Source organism: Eleginops maclovinus, chromosome 3 (genome assembly GCF_036324505.1).
Source record: "Eleginops maclovinus isolate JMC-PN-2008 ecotype Puerto Natales chromosome 3, JC_Emac_rtc_rv5, whole genome shotgun sequence".
Taxonomy (NCBI): domain Eukaryota; kingdom Metazoa; phylum Chordata; class Actinopteri; order Perciformes; family Eleginopidae; genus Eleginops; species Eleginops maclovinus.
The window spans coordinates 4,731,459-4,749,837 of NC_086351.1; the positions used below are offsets into that span (position 1 = coordinate 4,731,459).

Genomic DNA, 18,379 nt, shown 5'->3' on the forward strand with positions numbered 1-18,379 from the left:
ACATATCCACGGGGTGTTGTGCTACGATGGGGTAGAAGTTGGCAAACACAAATTTAGGAGCGTGATAAGAAAGTATATCTGGTGCAAATAATGTGAGGACACAGATGGGGTCACGAGAGGAGTGGAGAAGGCGGGGGAAAGCGAGGTGAGGTGAGGGGGACGGGACGAGCACAGTGGGGCTGCTGGGATATAAATTTGAGCCGGGGTGTGTGTGCAGGTGTCTTCTGAGCATTCACCTGACACCATGACACTGCTGGCTCTGCTGCTGCTGATCGGAGCTGCTGGTAAATACACAGTAACACACACATTCACAGAGATATATACTTACACACACCAACAGTTACATATGCATAATGTACTGTTAGGTATTACTGTTGTGGCTAAAGAACACAAATGTATCTTCGTTGTGTGTGTGTGTGTGTGTGTGTGTGTGTGTGTGTGTGTGTGTGTGTGTGTGTGTGTGTGTGTGTGTGTGTGTGTGTGTGTGTGTGTGTGTGTGTGTGTGTGTGTGTGTGTGTGTGTGTGTGTGTGTGTGTGTGTGTGTGTGTGATGTGTGTGTAACAGCGGCAGTTCCCCGTGAAGATGGCAGGATCATTGGCGGTTGGGAGTGTTCGCGTGATTCTCATCCGTACATGGCCTCCCTCAACTACGGGTACCACTTCTGTGGCGGGGTGCTCATCAACAACCAGTGGGTGCTCTCTGTTGCCCACTGTTGGTACAGGTAAGTAAGCATTGATTGGAAAAATATTACTTTCAAATAAAATATTTGTTATCTTAATTGTTCCTATAGTTCCTTTTATATACACATTATCTTTCTCTCTTCATGAAATGAATTCCAAAAATCAATTAATGAGCATATCTCGCAGACGTGTTTAGTTTTGAATCTTAAAAAAATATTGCTTCCACATTTTTCTATTACATCGTACCCCCTCCTCTCAGTCCCTATTCAATGCAGGTCATTCTTGGCGATCACGACTTGCGAGTGTTCGAAGGAACAGAGCAGCTCCTGAAGACCGACACCATCATCTGGCATCCTAGGTGAGTGAAAAATATAAACCCCCCCCCCTACTTTCATTTAAACACCCCTAAATCGCATCTGATTTATTCATCGTCCAGTGCTGAGAAACAGCTGCAGTCTAAAGCATGTTCATTATTTTCCTGTGTGCAGCTATGACTACCAGACTCTGGATTTCGACATGATGCTGATCAAGCTGTACCACCCAGTAGAAGTGACGAAGGCAGTCGCCCCCATCTCGTTGCCCACAGGGTGTCCCATTGGGGGGCTCAGCTGCTCTGTGTCTGGCTGGGGTAACACCGCGCTTGGAGGAGAGGGTGGGTTGATTATTATGTGTTATCATTACGTTGTTTTCACACCATTCAGTTCCCCAGGTCAAAGCTGGACAGCAAGGTGTAACAGTGTGTTTTTTTCTTCTATACAATCCTCCACTGAGGATGTCAAAGTTGACCTTTTAAGCTTAACTGAGTCTGGCAAGAGTCTGTATTGTTTTCTAACTGTCAAAAAGTCCATGAAAAGCTGAAACCCTGAAGTGAATTTATATTTTTAAAAAAACAAGTCAAAGTCGGATAAAGCTTTTTCATTTGCGTCACAGACCTCTGCTGTATTCAGAAACTTCCCTGAACCACACGGTTGCAGTTTGTAACATGCTCCTTTATTATAATTAAAACTGTAGTTTACCCGGCAGATCCCTCCACCAATGAAGATACTCATAGGGACAAATGTGTATCAATCCACGGCAAAAAATAGTCCCTAAAGTCTTGAATGTGTTACCTGTACAAAGACAAAACAGCTGAGCTTCCTGATAGCTGATTTAGGAAATTAATATAATTGTTTTAATTGAAGGAATATATTTCTGACCTATTATATACTTTAGGTTATATTGGGGCTGTCGATCAATTAAAGTATTTAATTGCGATTAATCAAATGATTTCCATAGTTAGCTCGCATTAATTGCAACCTTTTTATCTGTTTTTAATGTACCTTAAAGGGATAGTTTTTAGTCCTCTTATCAACAAGGGAGTGGACAAATACAATGGTTTAATTCAAAATGTATGTTTATTATTGTTGCAACAATCCAAAGCAATGTAATTTAAGGTAATCTGCCTAAACCAAGTGCATTTACTCCAATACTTAAGTACAATCTTTAGGTACTTGTACGTTAGCTAAGTATTTGCAATGTTATTTTAAACTTCTACTTCACTAGATTTTTTACTCCACTACTATGTATCTGACAGCCTTTCCGTATACAATTATTATTATAAAGAGGTTTCTTTGACATCCTCTGTTGTGTGTGTTGCAGTGTACATGCCCAACCTCCTGCAGTGTTTGGACGTGCCCATAGTGGACCAGCAGGTCTGTGAGAGCAGCTATCCTGGCATGATCTCCCCCAGGATGGTGTGTGCCGGATTCATGGACGGAGGCAGAGACGCATGCAATGTGAGTCTTACAGTAACTTCTTCTTAGCTGTGTGTGTGTGGGGAAGAATAAATCACACTCTCACACACTCTTTGTTATATCACCAGGGTGACTCTGGCAGCCCTCTGGTGTGTGCTGGAGAGGTGCAAGGCCTGGTGTCATGGGGTCAGGGATGTGCCGAGCCAAACTACCCCGGAGTCTACGTCAAAGTGTGTGAGTTCCTCTCCTGGATTGAAGAAGTCCTGGCAACCAACCCTTAAAGAAATCGCCAGTTTATTTGCTTCACTTCTCCCACTGGTTCCCCTCAATCCTATTTCCATTCACCGCCCAGAGCCTTCTCTCTGGTGCCTATCAAGACTCTAAACACACATGTGCCAGAACGTAGAAAACTAAATAAAATCACTTGGGATTCACTTTGCTTTTGTCTGTTCTTGTCTATAATGTCAAAACACACACCAATCACTTATAAGCTAAAGCATGTGTTAGGTACAGGTTTATGTATTTGATTTAATACCATTTAAGACAGTTTTATGGCGCTATATCGCTTTGATATAGAGGCTGTATAAGCTGTTATTCATGGCATGGGTTAAACAGTGAGGTAGCACATTTCTATTGTTCTTAAATTTACCCCTCTGTGATAGCCCCCTTCATTTTTCATAAGGGTTATAAGTATAATGTCAAGCATTTCAATCCTTTCCATTATATAAGGGAGGCTCATAAAATGCTTTCATTATAAAGAGTAAGTGCTAGACCTCCTGCTGAGATGATGGCAGTGTAATTATTGATCAGTAGGAGGCCTCAGTGCGAAATCTTCCTGTCAGTCCCACCCACTCATGCACATGATCATTACAGCCAAAATCCAGAGACTATTTTTAGTGGGCTGATTTTCAGGTATTTCTCGCTTTACTTTAGAGTCTTTATCTTGAAGTGCTCGTCTGTCAGGACGACATTCTTCTGGTCATGTCTTCAAAGTCACATTTGTCTTGTCTGAGCCCCGCTCTCCGTCCCTCCCTCTCTTTGGGTCTTTGTCTCTGTTTGACTGGGCTGGAGGGTCTGAGCCACACTGCTCCACCTACACACAAAAACAGTTCATACTTAGAGTCTGACTCAACTTTAAAGTACTCACACATATTTTTTAAATAGATACGAACTTCTAGATTGCGTGACTAGCAAAAGTTTCACTCAAAATATAACTAATTGCTGCATTGCATTGCAATTATAGCTGGAGCTCTCATGTATGTGTGTTTTCATCCAAAATGTCTGCAATAAAAGAGTTTATTAAAAGGATGTATTTGGGGCAAGGTTAATAAGATACAAGCTAGCGATATTCACTAATAAGTAAAACACATTATGTACAGACTTTTGAGAGTGAAGATAATAGGAATTTGCATGATATACAGTATAAGACATGAAAGAGAAAAAAGAAAGTGTTATAAAGTGATTTTGTGCATAAGGGAAGGCTTGACATTTATGTGTAGTTCTGTAAAAGGGAAGCATGCCAGAAATAATTTGGGAAGCATAGACTTATCATGACATTTTAAATCTTTGGAGAATAATCCAATGGTTTCAAAGACTGTATGTACAACACACGGTTATATAATGCCATAACTTACTTTCGGTAGCCCTCTGAGAGGAAGATGCAGACTTTGCTTCCGTGAGGAATTCGGCACTGCTTAAAACAGAACAATACTAATCAGAAATATGTATATTTAAAAATAAACATAATGCAATATCAATCTAACAAAGGCATGACAACCACAATGTCAAATGCAAAATCATTAAGCAACGCTGATTCCCTCATAAATAATTGGACGAGATTTTACCAGAAGCTGTAGATAAAGCTACAATCTGAAGATCCCTATCTCAGTATCAGAAGAGGTTTTGGCTGCATGCACAAAATGAGTCTCCTGAAGGCTTTTGGTTTACATTAAGTATGCTTTGTATGTGCCCCCTTTTATTAACCCTAAACTTTTTGTCTCACCTATTTTTCGTCTTCTCTTGTTTGTATCTTCTTCCTGCTCCACTTCCACTGTGAGCCTGCTGAGAGAGGAAACATGACACAAAGACAACGCAGGCATCAGCTACTACTGGTACAACATTTATTATAACATATTTAATGCAATTCAAATTACAGACCATCTTTAATGCTCCTTTTCAGGTTCATATTTGTATTTTGCCTCTTCTGGGACATGTCTCCATGCTTTAATGTTCAAAAAGTTCTTTATTTTTCTCATACTGCCTGTGCTGCAGCACCTCTTTTCACCCTCTGTCTGAAACCAGAGCCCAGTCTGCTCTGATTGGTTAGCTGGCCGGCTCTGTTGTGACTACTAAGAGATGTCCCACCGCTTAGCCTATCATGTACAATGTGTTGGAGCGCTGGCTAAAACGGAGCATGAGTGTAACACGGTAATGTGGGAACTTTGGGGTTTTAACCTTTGCAGACAATTACCATGCACAAAAGTTATAACTCACTGCAGGAAAGGGAGTACGCATAACAAGTCTTGGTTACAGTAAGAGGAGTTCCTGCAAGGTGTTACTTCCACCTCTGGACACTACACATATTCACACCACAGTTGGTGAGGGGTTTGCAATACTTTACATAAATTAACATTGATCAGAATGTTTCTCAGAGGAAGAGAGGAATTTAACGTTTCACATCATCAAACTGTGAAGAATTACCAGCAACAGCAGCAATATGCAAATAGCTTGAGTGTTTGTGGGAACTTACTGAACTTGAGTGGGAGTGTTGGTCCGGATACGGGGTTTCTGAGGTCCGCGGATGGCAGGAGGGAGATGGAGAGCGTGGGGTGCTGAAGTTTTTAGGGGGCAGAGGTGGAACGCAGAGATTGGACCTGGGCACTTGGTAATCCAAACTTGAGAACTGTTAACAGAAAATGTTGGCAGTCAGTGAATGAGTTAATCGTTTGATATTTCAGAGGACAGAATGAGGATTTATGTTGCAATTTTAAGTTAGCATGGCTACTAAATGACTTTAGCTTGCTTTATGTTTCTCATACTGCCTGTGCTGCAGCACCTGTTTTCACCCGCTGTCTGAAACCTGAGCCCAGTCTGCTCTGATTGGTTAGCTGGCTGGCTCTGCTGTGATTGGTCAACCGCTAAGCGATGTCCCACCCCCCCTTAGCCTATTACGTACAAGTGTGTGGGAGAGAAACTACCTCTGGAAGGAACTTTGGGATTTGCAGACCATTGACATGCACAATAAAACACAACAGCAAAGGAGAAACCCCCCCAAAGCACAATACCTTCCTCAGGGCAGCCATTTCCTTTAACACCAGTTCAATGTCCTCATGGTCCTCCTCCTCATCCTGGTCGTCCTCACCCTGCTCCTCCTCCTCCTCCTCCCACTGACCGCTGCCTGGTAGGTAGGGCTCAACGAGTATGGACTCTGTTCCTCTGATGTCGCAGCGACAGTATGGGCAGGTCTGGCCAGCCGATTTCTGCTAGAGTTAGGTCATGGGCAGAGGATTGGAAACAGTAAATGAATGTAGAGCCATTGTCAAAAGAGCTCTGCGTCTTTTCAAAGAGTAAAGCCACCAGTTTTTCAAAAGACAAAGGAGGTGGAAAATACCAGTTTCAACTGACTGTGTACATTGCGGTTTTACACAAATGTAAACGAGATCAAGGTGAACCATTGTGACACTTTAGCACACCGCCTTTGTGCCTTTCGAGGTTTTATGACATTTTACATTCTGCATTTATTCCTGTCACTTCTTTGCAAATGCAGATTTCTCAGATTGTTCCCCGTATCTAATTTTGCACCTGCAAATGTTACTTGGCTTATTTCTTATTTGTTAGGTCACACTACTTTAATACTCTTTTGGCAGCTATTCATAATCAGCTGCAAATGTGTGCAGATGCCTTTCAGTATAAGAGTTTGACTGTTAGTAACTTCAGAGTCTGACTGCCTTTGAAGGTCTTTGTATTGTTATAAATGTTCCGTTGATGAGGAAGTTTGGTTGACCACAATCTAGTCTTACAACTTTTCCATTGTGGTCTGACATCAACGAAGCATATCTCATTTTCTTTTCTTGCCTGCCCGTTTGTCTCTTTCCCCTTTCAGCCTTGTGTATCTCAAAGTGTATGTGACCAACACAGTTTGAGGAGGATGTGAGTCGGTGCTCACACAGGAAGTCCTCTGCCAAATGTCAGGACATGCTGCTCTGCACTTTTGCAAAGACTTAAGCACCTCCAGAACAGATGGGAGGGTAGGCTGAAGCTAATATTAGAAGAGCATGGAAATCTTTAATTATAACTGGATGGCTTCAACGTCACTCTGTGATTAAAAGACAGAGTAGGAAGTAGACAGTCTGTAAAGGAAAGTGCATATTCTTGGATTTGTGTGCCATCAAATATGGTTAAAGCTAATTGATTTCATTGAAACACCACCATAAGATGCCTGTTCATAATTTTAAAGTTGTCAGTTTACATATAAATGGCGTCTATTATTGATACTAATGGTTTCATTTCCACAGCTCTTTTCATTTCAACTATTAAACCATGGTCTGTGTTTTGTCGTTGCTAAAGTTATAGCTTATACAATGAATTGGTTTAAAATGTGGAGTCCACATCTCTATCTCTGGGTTCGCAAAACTGGAGAGTTGACACATTTCTGGATGCATTTGTGACTTAATTCACAAGCACAGCTGTACGGAATATTTCTGAAAGTGTTGCCTAGTGTCAATAAGGCTGACTGATGCAAGTGCAAAAACTAAAGTTGGATATAGGAGTGTTTGAACGTCATTATGAAGGAGTCATAGCTCCAAGGAGAAACAAACATATCCAAGGCTCATTTAATTAGTTTTTCTTTAATTGAGGAAGGTTTTGCACAGTGTGAGGGTTATCTTACACAACAGAGGTTGTGAAAATCACGCATGTCGACTTCTGTCATTAACCCCAAACCACATTCAAATAACCAGAATTCTTTCTGTATGGTTAGACTACAACCAGCAACCCAAAGTGCTGATATATAAATCGGCAAACAGAAATAAACCTTGTTTAATCAACCCCGACTGTTTCTCTCCACTGAACTTAGACCACAGTTCCCATAAAAACCTAACCCTCTCCACCTCTCTCAGTGTTAGCAGGTGTTTTTAAATTCTCTGAAGTAGGACAGTGGTTCTCAACCTTTTGGGTCTGAGGTACGTTCACTTCAGAGGAACCTTTGTACCTCTTATTGATTCTTCTTTTCAGATTTATAACAATTATGGTCAGAAATCATACTGCTTATACTACCTGCAGGAGTAGATTAGATTAGATTAGACCCCAAATTGGGATTTGTTTTGTCAGAGCAGCATGTAAATATAATATATAATACATATTAAAAATAGGAAGGTAGGAAGGTATTATCTATAGATGACACAATACAAAACATAGAATTAGTTCAAAAACACTGTAATCGACGAACCTACTACTCCTAAATAACGTATAAACATAGCATATATAACTGAACAGACTCAACACATGAAACTTTAAAATGTATAATTCTACCATTAACCTTAAGCTGTTTAAACGTCTGTGCTCACGAATAGTTTAACACCTGAAATTGATTATGTTAACAAATTGCACATCACTGTATTAAGTTATAATATTATTGGTTCCAACCTTCCTAATAAAGTATCATGAAATTTGTTGACATAGTACACTTAATTAACGTCAACATCTGTGGTTATTCTTTAAATCAAATCAATTCTATTTTTTCAAATTACTTCAGCTACAATGGAATCTTCCCATGCACCCTCTGTCAACAGCAGGAGTGTTCCCGGGCTGTAAATTACTCCAGTAAAATAAATGAGTAAGTGGAAGGGGGTTCATACCTGCCAGCCTGTGAGGCAGGGTTGGCACAGGAGATGTCCACAGGGCTGGATACGAGTGTCCTTATCCCGCTCGGTGCAGATCTTACACAGCTGGAAGGTGCTGCCCATGTCACAGTAAATCTCATACTGCTCCTGTCGGGCGATAGTGTAACGTTTGAGATGTGTAGACATGAAATACAAGACAAAATAATAAGAGAGCATCTCAGGATACGATCTATGTGTTTGTCTCGGTTAAAGCCTTGGGTTGTTGTTGTTGTTGTTGTTGACAGTTTGATGAATGGGTAAAGAGGTATGAAGTGCATCCACTTACTTCTGAAACTTTGACTTTGCCCTTCTGGGTCGGTTCGCACAAGCTCGTCAGGTCAGGGTTCACATCACGGCCATCTGGGTACAGGTAGCTGCCGGCACACAAACACACAGCACTTAGGAGACGGACAAAGACAAAAATAAACCAGAGAGCTGTGTGTGTGTTTTCGCTCTAACCATCCTTCCTTGAAGCCCTGAATGAGTGCCTGGTAGAGAGGTGTATTCTGGGGGATGGTCTGAATGATGCTCCCTTCACTGGTCACATGGCCAATAGCCCACTGACCCATTCTTGTGCAGCTCAGGCGGAAGATAAAGCTAGGAGGGAAAGAGATCCTGTTAATCCCACTTGTTCACATGTAGACATTAAATCATTTAACATTATTTTAAGTCTCTTTTTCTGTGCTTGTGCATGGTATCTGAAGTGCCTACCTTCATAAACTGTGAACTAAGTAAATAATATACAATCCTATGTGTCCCCCTTTAAAGCAGCTTTGGCCATGCTTATTGGTATGCAGCTGTACTTAAAACAATATAAGGACAACATGTTTGTCTCAGACAGAAAGCTGGATAGTTTGACTTGATTGCGCTGAGAAACAACTGCTTAAAACTCAATAAGAAAATATACATACATTAAAAAACAATTAACATATAGCTTCTTTCCAGAGACTTAAATATGTAGTGATTTGGTTCAATGTTGCTTTGGAGCTTATTTCTAACAACTGACATGAATCCTCTGTAATATTTTGAGTGTTGAGCTATAGCTATTAGACATCATTTAGGTTTTGTGGGAAGACCATCAGTCAGTGTTTTTTGCTGTGCTGGTCCTCACCTCCCAGGTCTGTGCAGGTAGTGTTCCAGACGAGCGATCACCTGGTCATAGGTGAGGAAGGCCATGTAGCCGGGATGAGTCACTGCTAGCTGGTTCCAGTTCCTTAAAAGTGATCTCCACGGCTAAAAATGAAAGGAGAAGAGGACGTTCATTATGTTTGATCTTTCTATGAGTAGTTTAACATTCTGGTAAAATACACTTAATGTCTGTCTTGCCAAGAGTTGCTGTAGATATGAGGGTATCAATCCACTGTCTGGTCACTCAATATGAAGCTGCAACTAGCAGCCAGCTGCATTAGCTTAGCATAAAAACAGGAAACAGTGGGGGACCATAAATTGTATTTAAAAAAACCTTTAAATACAATTTTAGTTTGAAAGAGACAATTACGCTTATGGAAAGTTCTGAATATGACTCAGCAATCTTGACACCACTTCGCTGATGAGGTGCCAGCAGGTTGATTTATCTTACGACAGAGTAACACTAGCAATTTCCTCTAAGCTAAGCGCACCAGCTATATTTTCATATTCTGTCAACAAATATGAGGGAGATCATGTTCTTATCTAACTTTTGGCAAGAAATCTACGAGCATATTTACCAAAATCTACTATTCATTTTTAAGGGGTCCTATTATTCTCATTTCCAGCTGTATATTTGTGTTTTGTGCCTATACTGTGACATGTTTACATGCTTTAATGTTCAAAACATGTTTCCCAATGCAAAGGAACTTTTGGATTTTAGCCTTCGCAGACACTATACATGCAATAAAACCTATACAACACACTGCAGGAAAAGGAAAACACCAACAACATAATAAGGCCCTTCTAAATGATCAGTTTAGGACTTTTGGAATATTTCACCTTACCTGAAACAGTCTGGTGAAGATGTCGAACTCAAACACAGAGATGTAGTCATTACAGGTGAGATCTATAGTTGATTTCAGAGCCATGGACTCCATCCCTTCCTCAAATGCATGCACACTCTGCAGCTGCTCTTTGAAACTATTCCACTGCACTAAACACCTGCACCAGAACACACAGATAACGTGAAGCAAGAAATGGAAACACAATAAAAGGTTTTCTTGTTGGGATAATACCCCATACTCACTTGTTTCCGAATGAGCGTATCCAAAACTTCTTTGCCTCTGGCTTAGTCACCCTGTAGGTGTCACCCTGAAAACTGCCCCCTGGAAACATGGCCCTCAGCTCCCAGAGCATGTGACTGAACAGCAAGGACAGTTTGGTCAAGTTCCTCCTGAGAAAGAAAAACAAAACCAGACTTTCAGTTACATAGTGAGAAATAGAAATAGGCTTTGCTTGGAAATGTCAACGTTTCCTCTTATGCTCACTTATAAGTAGCACTAACACATTTTCTGAAACGTATAACCCATATCTCATACACTGTCTTTTAATAGTCTTGCATATACAAGCGTCAAAGTCCTGGTACTAGGATTAAGATTCAGAATGAGGACATATCTGCAGATATATTTTTTATAAAGTGCCACTACTCTAAAGTTCAGTTGTGCCCTTTGCAGACTTGACATGTTTGGGTGTGTAAAGTTAAAGGTGTCGGACAGGGAACATACTGTAGCTCTAACTGTTAAACACTAGATACTGTGCTGCTTCTTTTGAGGGAAATCTAACGCTGCTGATACTTTCCACAGATAAACACATTCAACACATTCAACAGGTAGTCCAGCTAGCAAACAGGATGCTCTGCAGCATGCTTGTCTGTATATACCACGGAATGTTCCTGTGGTCAAAGTTTCATTTCTTTAAAAAAATGTCCTGTACTCTCTTTCTAGATATTTGCAGGGTAATTTCTAAATGTTTTTGGTCATTTTTTGACATTTTTTCTTTTAAAAATACACTTTACACACATCTGTCTGCAAAACAGTCTCTCATTTAAAACTGAATTAATGCAAAAATATCATGCATATTATATTTAAAGTTGATTTTATGCACTTTAATAATAGTATTAACACTTTTTTATTATGCAAACATTACATTTCAGGAGAGATGTCGAGCCACCACTATATTTTACATTGCTGTAATCAAACAAACAAGTTAAATACATGGTGTACTTTTCTTAAATGCACTGTCTATTTTCTTGATTTCAACTCAATTTTAAATACTCAAACTTAAATAATACCAAATAAAAATGCAGTTAAAAATGTAGAAAGTAAAGGAAATATTCTGATACCTGATATAACAAAGCAAGTCAATCGCATCCACTGAATTGGAGCCCAACTTCTCATGTTCATCCCACCATATCTGCACTTTTGTAATTAATTTAAATGCATCTTGGGAAATATTCTGCTTTAAGTCGAGCTCTCTACCTGCAGCCAATAGAAGTCTTTTCAGAAGAATCTCAACCTAAATAAAAATAGTTTTGTAAAACATTCGTACTCCAGGAACGGTCTATTTGTCTATTTTCAGACCTACACAATATGATATGATGAGAAAAAATGGATTCAAAACTTCAACACCAAGAACATCATGCCATGTCTGAGTGACCCTCAAATTCAAGCTCATATTTTGTAATAGAAAAATCTGCATCCTAATTGTAGCGGCCATAATCATAATCAAAATAAAACTGAAAAGCTAACCAAAAATATAACTGCCACTGAGGCACTAGGAACTAAAGTGTACGCATGAATGATCCAAGTCCAGACACGATGTATTTGATGATCCAATATCATCCAAAGTACAACGTTTCCAATGTGTTCCCTGGTTAAAAAAAACATCTGCTCATCCGGTGCCACAAATGACAGTTCCCAAAAGCACCTCCAAAATAAAAGCATACAAATTACTTTAATTAACTTAAATAATTGCACTAAATAATAGTGTAGTTACTAGAAACAAAACAGCAGGAAAAGATATATTAACCATTTGATAACAAATCAATATATCGCTCCAACGCCATCCAATGTCTACGGGGATCTTTTGTTTTTTTGTTAATTTCCACACATTTTAATTGCAGTGACAAAACCACGCCCTGACCACGATGAGTAACATATTTAATCCTAATGAAACATTAAAAATAACCCCACAATTAAATGCTCTAAAGGGCAAAAGAAGGTTAATCTTTTGTATTTAAATGTACATTTTAAGAATACACGTTGTATCCCTCATAGTTACATACATTGGTTTATTAATGAATAGACTGATGTACATTTGTGGGGTTTTTTGCTTAAAGTTAAAGCTCTATGTGGAACGGAGTTTGCGTATTTGCATGTGTTTCAGAAGTTTCAGTCAGATGATGTCAAAGCCATCAGTGTGTCACCGACAAGTCAACCAGCCGCTCAAACCTTCCACTGTCTGTCTCTGTCGCCTCCACCATCAGGCTAATCTCAGTTCTCTTTTAACATTAACATATTGCCCGAATCTGTGCCATGACATGCTGAAGAAAGTTCAAGTAGGGTGCTTTGAATTTATTTAGATATTTACTCAACTTGCCGTGATATCAAAGCCACATTACACATAACACAACGGGAATTTGCCACATGACTGCTCATGCAGACCTTGCTGTGGTAAAAGGCCATCTGTTGTCTTGTGTGTGCACAATGACGCAATAAAGATAATAAAATAGATAGATGGATGGGTGGACAGACAGACAGACAGACAGACAGACAGACAGACAGACAGACAGACAGACAGACAGACAGACAGACAGACAGACAGACGGACGGACGGACAGACAGACAGACCAGCATGTCTTTATCTGAGTACAAAGTAGAAAAGAGAGGTCCTTTACTTAGAAGTATTAGCATAGGATATACCTTGTTGATACTACTGTATGGACACAAACAGAAAAGACTGTTCAAGCCCGGCTGCCTTCCTCTCAAACTGGTCACAAACCGATGTTGCTTTTGCCAAGTTTCCGTACATTAGCATCACAAAGATTCAGGTTTGGCTCTTTTTCCACTGCCGTTATTAGTAGTCTGAACAGGAGCAGCAGATGCAGCACAAACCTTAAATAAAGAAGTCACTCTTTTTAAGCTGTTCCAAAATATCCCCTTTGGCCAAACAGAAAACTTCTCTTCTGGCACATAATAAAGTCTATATTTTTCATGTGGGAACGGGGGAGTTACTTTATTATATTACATCTTCAATCGACGGTGTGGAGCGGTTATACAAGTTTGTTTGACTCAGTATTTAAGGAGGGGTCACAGCCTCTATTGTAACTGCCAAGTATTAACTTATGAATCTTTTAGTCGAGCAAATAAAGAAGGCTATTCCTGGATTCTCATACCTATTAAAGACCACGAGCAAAAAAGAGCCAAAGCCCTGTTCCCATGGTCCCTGATAAAGATTTGAAGGATGTATGAACTATTTCTGACCCAAATGTTAGTTTATTGGTCTTAAATCTTACATCAACATCTGGTCAGACAGAGGAATACATCTAAAAAAAAGATGATGTTTTCTGTTTGAGAACATGGTTAAGTTAGGCAGTAGATAAATGGCGACCAATACACGAGGCCGTCCTCAAATGTCCAGTTACCTCGAGTGGTGCTTGGCCGTGCTCAGTGACATTTTTAAATTCAAAAGAAAAGTTTCCCTGTTTCTCGTCATAATCCAGATAGTCCAATAACAAATCCAGATGTGTGTTGAATTTTATCTTAATGCTAAGATCACTGGTTTTATCCAAACTGGCGTCCACATTTTTTTGGGATATTTTAATTTGGGTGACTGAACCTTGAAATACAAAGAGAATACAAAGTCTATTCAAGTTTGTAGCCTACATTTTTTTTCATTATGAATATTACTTTATATGAATATGGAGATCATTTATTAAATTAATCAAGTAATCGCTAAGTCTACGGCCTCTTGTCTAACTCTGTCGCATGTAAAGCTAATAATGTGCATTGTCCCTTTTCAAATACGAATAAACAAGTGTCCAGAAATAATGTGACACTTATTTATTGTCCATTTATGAACAAGATACCTAAAAACAAATGTATTAAATTAAATGAAAACACAGAAAACAAGACCATTATAGCATTTACAAAAACTAGAAGCAGCACCTGTTGGCTTTTTCTATAAAATAAATCACTGAAAGGATTAATTGATTGTGAAAATACTAGCTGATTATTGTTCCATCAAGCTGTTTTTTCTTTGAATTGTACATCATTATAAGAAACATGTGACAGCCTCTCATGAAATGATTGATTGATTGATTGACTTATTTAAATCTATAACAAAGAACAAAGCAAAAAGCAATGAACGATTAAATTACACTTTTGGTTAAAGGATTCATATGACCCTAAATAACACTGTCTTTCTTCTGTGTAGATGTCAGCTGCTCTTACCTGCAGCTGGACGTGTCCTCAAACATCTTCTCCCGTCCCTCTTTGAACAGCAGCAGAGCCCTGTCCGTCTTATCCAGCAGGTTTCGAACGTGGACCCTTAGGTACTTGGCCTCGTCTCCTCGGGGTGCATGGCTGCCCTGCACCCGGGAGCCTCTGTAGGGCTCCCAGACCTGTTCGAGCAGTGACGTTGTCTCTGACACCAGCTCTGGCAGGTATGGGGGACTGTTCCTCAGGCCCAGTCGGGGGTTAGTGCACAGTTCGCCAAGTTTATTAAGTCTTTTTAGGGCCTTGTCCACCAGCCGCCTGTCTCCACTTGTAGGGGTCTGGGAGATAGATTTGTGGCTCAGGGAGTCTGCAGAACCTGCTGCCGCCATCATTCCTCCGTTGTGAAGTGATCAACCTTAAATGTCAGTCTGTCTCCATGAAAGGAGGTTTGACAATAAATAATAATGTCCCTCCTTTTAAAGCTCTCTTTTGAATGTGTTTAAGAGCAAAAACAGGAGCAGCTATCATCCAGACTCTAGTGTTTTAGTGTCTCTGCTGGTATTTAATGTCCTTACGGTGATTTGTGTGATTTCCCAGCTTCTTTTGATAAGCAGACATCTTAGCCTCCTCAAACAGCATCCATCTTCGATCCATCAAATTATCCAATAGCATTACATGGTACCGCTAGCCCGCGCAATTACAGCATCTCTAAAATCATCACTTCACTTGTATCTTAGCTTTTCCTCCAGAAATAGACCATTCGAGAGTCTTTCTCCACTGCCAGAGCTTCAGAAAAACACAACAAAATACAAGGCCTGATAAACAGAGGCTGCTTTTTAAAAATTGTATACAACATCAACAGTAGGCCAAGCATAAAAAAGTGAACTGACTACAAAGGAAGGGAGTGACACTGATACTCAACCGTTCTACCAATAATTACCATCCTAACTACCACCACCCTCACACATTCTCAGTCTCTCCCTCTATCTAGTACACTTACCAGTATTTGTGCGCAGAGCGCTCCCACAATGTCAGGGTCAACAGAACAGACACATCTACTCACAACACAGCGGAAACATTTCCTCTGTCATTGGCTGAAACTTTGCTGCTTTTTCTTTGTCTCACTTTCTTGATGTCACACCCCCCCCCCTTTCGCTCTCATTCTCTCTGTTCTTGATGCACTCTTTGAATGGTTTCCTGGTTGCAGCCAGCCAAACAGGTTTACTTTCTTTGCTCTGTTGCTTGAGCAGGAAAGCAAGAAGAAAGAGCAAGAGAGAGAGATGGGAGTGGTAAGTACAGAGAGGAGTGATCTCAAAATTGAACATGAAAGCAGTGTTCTGAGATAGATCTGAGATATACTTAGTATCCAGGTAGACTTAGTAACCAACAGGATGCCTGCAATCAAAACAAAGGACAGACTTAAAGGTCAACAACAACAGGAAGAATCGTCTTCACCTGACTACTGGCAGGGAGCGATGTTTACTGTGTCATTTGAAGGATTCATTTGGCATATCACCATATTTATTGCTGCATAAAATGCTTTATCAGTACATTGACTATTTTGGCTTAAACTGTTTGATTGAATGCAGCGAGAGGAAGAACCCTAATAACTCAGAATGAGGGGGACACATTAGTTATTATTTTGGTGAATCACTTCTCTTCCTTTATCGCCATCATCAGGTCAAAATGTTTACTTTTACAAAATGTGGTTTTTTTTGTGGTCATCTACCCAAAGAACTTCTGATATACCCATCAGTCTTGATTGTAGCCACTTTGTGTGTAGTGTCTAGCAAATGTTAGCATGCTATTGTATCTACAAATTCCAAAAATATCCCATTTGCAATGATAGGAAACATAACATAGTTGCAAATTGTCACATTTAAAGAGCCGTAACGAGGAAATGTGGTCATTCTTGGGGCAAAAAAAGTAGAACAATTCACCAATGATCTAAAACTGTTGATTTACACATGGGAAATCACAGAGTTAGTAAGCATGCTAAAATACCAAACTGCATAAAAATGGTAACACATGTGAAAGTATTAGCTGTTAGCCTGCTGAGGCATGCTCTAACAGTAATAACATTAATTTGTAGAGCACTTTCATACAATCGCTGCAAGTGCTCCAACAACATGACAAATCAAATTAAAACATTAGGGGTAGCTGAGTCAGCGTACAGTTTATACGGTCTATGATGTACAGCCAGAGCACAGCTTGCTTGCCTGAATGATTAGCTGTATACATTTCTCGTTAAAACTAATTTCATTTTGTTCCATTAGTCATTCGGTGCAGTTGCATGAGCATTAGTGATGTGTATCCACCTCACTTTGAAGAAAGTCACTTAAATAAGAAGCCAGTCAAAACTATATTTGATACAAAACTCAAACTTGTTTTAAATGCAAATATTTGTATATAGACTGACAACCTCTGCTTCAACATCCACAAGAGGGAGGCACTCACTCAGTTTAGTGTAGTCACTTAAATCAGTTTATTTTACACATTTAAATGTCTGTTTCCATCTTAAAGTGCCTTAACAAAAGAGCATATATGCTTTAGACATACTATAAATATAATGACTTAACAAAAGAGCTTAGTAGATATTCTACAGAAAAGTCCTTTAGTTTTTAAATCTTTAAAATGTTCATTCTTTGGAGGTGTGTTTTTAAATGCTCAGTTCAAGTGTAGTTGCACCTCTGCTCTTCTGCCACAAGAGGGCCTCATGTTATCTCCTGATAGGTGCCACTAAGATTTCAAGGTTTTATTGGTCATATGCACAGCATATACAGTGTATATGTTAGCAATGAAAATCTTATGTCCCATGCTCCTCCAACAACTCAACATTCATGGTGCAAATAAGATAAATAAAATAGTGCAAAAAGAGAGAAGAATATTTACAGTAACAACACTAAAGATTTGAGGATGTGAAATATATACATATGTGGAATACATTGAGAGTATTCAAATACTTTACACTGTTGTATGAGGAGGTATAGACTGATGCATATATTACGTATAAAAAGATATTTATGGCAGATATGTATAATATATAGATATGTGTACTATAAACAGATGTGAGTAGACATTCACAGAGCTCAGGAGTTCAGCAGTCTTATAGCCTGTGGTATAAAACTGTCTCTGAGTCTGGTGGTCTTGGTCCAGATGCTGCGGTACCGTCTGCCAGACGACAGCAGACAGAACAGATTGTTGCTGGGGTGATAGGGGTCCTTTAATATCCTACCGGCCTTCTTCCTACACCGCTGGGTGTAGAGGTCCTCCATGGATGGCAGCTCCGTCCTGGTGATGTGCTGAGCAGGGCTCCTCTCTGCATTCATCCTGCTGCTGTGTCTCAGCAAACTGAACCCCTAAATAGTAAAGATAACTGTTTTTTCTCTTTCTATGGGTGGGTTCTTGCAGAGCATTGATTCGAGCTAATGTCTCATTCATTAAGCAACAGGTTCTGATAGTGTGTGTGTTCAGGCTGAGACTGGCCGTTAAAGAGGCGGGCCTTTGTTTTTCATAAATAATACCTTTTGCAATTAGATAACATAATGGTTGAGTGCCTTGACAGCTGCAGAGTGTGTTTGTGTAGTGTCAGGGTGTTTTAGGGACTTTAAACATCAAGTTTGACTTTCCGTGCCAGTTCCACACTTCAGTGGAAAGAGGAAAGTCCCAAATTGACCCTGGTA

The 18,379-nt window shown here is 39.8% G+C and overlaps 2 protein-coding genes across 7 annotated transcripts in view; one reads left to right on the forward strand and one right to left on the reverse strand.

Moving 5' to 3' along the window:
* LOC134861681 (transmembrane protease serine 9-like) overlaps positions 1–2,848 on the forward strand; it is a 31,690-nt gene extending 28,842 nt beyond the window's left edge. The window contains exons 26-31 of the mRNA XM_063879088.1: positions 200–284; positions 565–721; positions 940–1,038; positions 1,169–1,332; positions 2,319–2,455; positions 2,542–2,848. Of these exons, the coding sequence (XP_063735158.1) occupies positions 200–284; positions 565–721; positions 940–1,038; positions 1,169–1,332; positions 2,319–2,455; positions 2,542–2,694 (795 nt within the window). The 3' untranslated portion in view covers positions 2,695–2,848. The remainder of the gene's footprint in view (positions 1–199; positions 285–564; positions 722–939; positions 1,039–1,168; positions 1,333–2,318; positions 2,456–2,541) is intronic.
* Positions 2,056–15,904, reverse strand: cblc (Cbl proto-oncogene C, E3 ubiquitin protein ligase). 6 transcript variants are annotated; one of them, XM_063879739.1, is made up of 13 exons: positions 15,697–15,904; positions 14,712–15,482; positions 10,508–10,654; positions 10,266–10,422; positions 9,404–9,525; positions 8,752–8,889; positions 8,579–8,666; positions 8,269–8,400; positions 5,698–5,895; positions 5,163–5,315; positions 4,416–4,471; positions 4,048–4,106; positions 2,056–3,506 (listed from the first exon to the last, which is right to left on the reverse strand). In XM_063879739.1, exons 2-13 carry the CDS (start codon positions 15,086–15,088, stop codon positions 3,373–3,375), a joined length of 1,761 nt encoding a protein of 586 aa, XP_063735809.1. In that variant the 5' UTR covers positions 15,089–15,482; positions 15,697–15,904; the 3' UTR covers positions 2,056–3,372. The 6 variants fall into 6 exon arrangements, with proteins under 6 accessions (XP_063735809.1, XP_063735808.1, XP_063735810.1 ...); XM_063879738.1 differs by having other exon boundaries at positions 4,416–4,474; positions 5,698–5,892; positions 15,697–15,903; XM_063879740.1 differs by having other exon boundaries at positions 4,048–4,103; positions 15,697–15,901.
* Positions 15,905–18,379: the final 2,475 nt, after the last annotated feature.

Excerpts from the sequence above, each read along its gene's own strand:
- cblc (XM_063879734.1), bottom strand. The coding sequence starts at position 15,088 with ATGATGGCGGCAGCAGGTTCTGCAGACTCCCTGAGCCACAAATCTATC. Across the intron at positions 10,655-14,711 it reads GAGGACACGTCCAGCTGCAG|GAGGAACTTGACCAAACTGT; the intron begins GTAAGAGCAGCT and ends TTTCTTTCTCAG. Across the intron at positions 5,896-8,268 it reads CCTGCCTCACAGGCTGGCAG|CAGAAATCGGCTGGCCAGAC; the intron begins GTATGAACCCCC and ends ACCTAACTCTAG.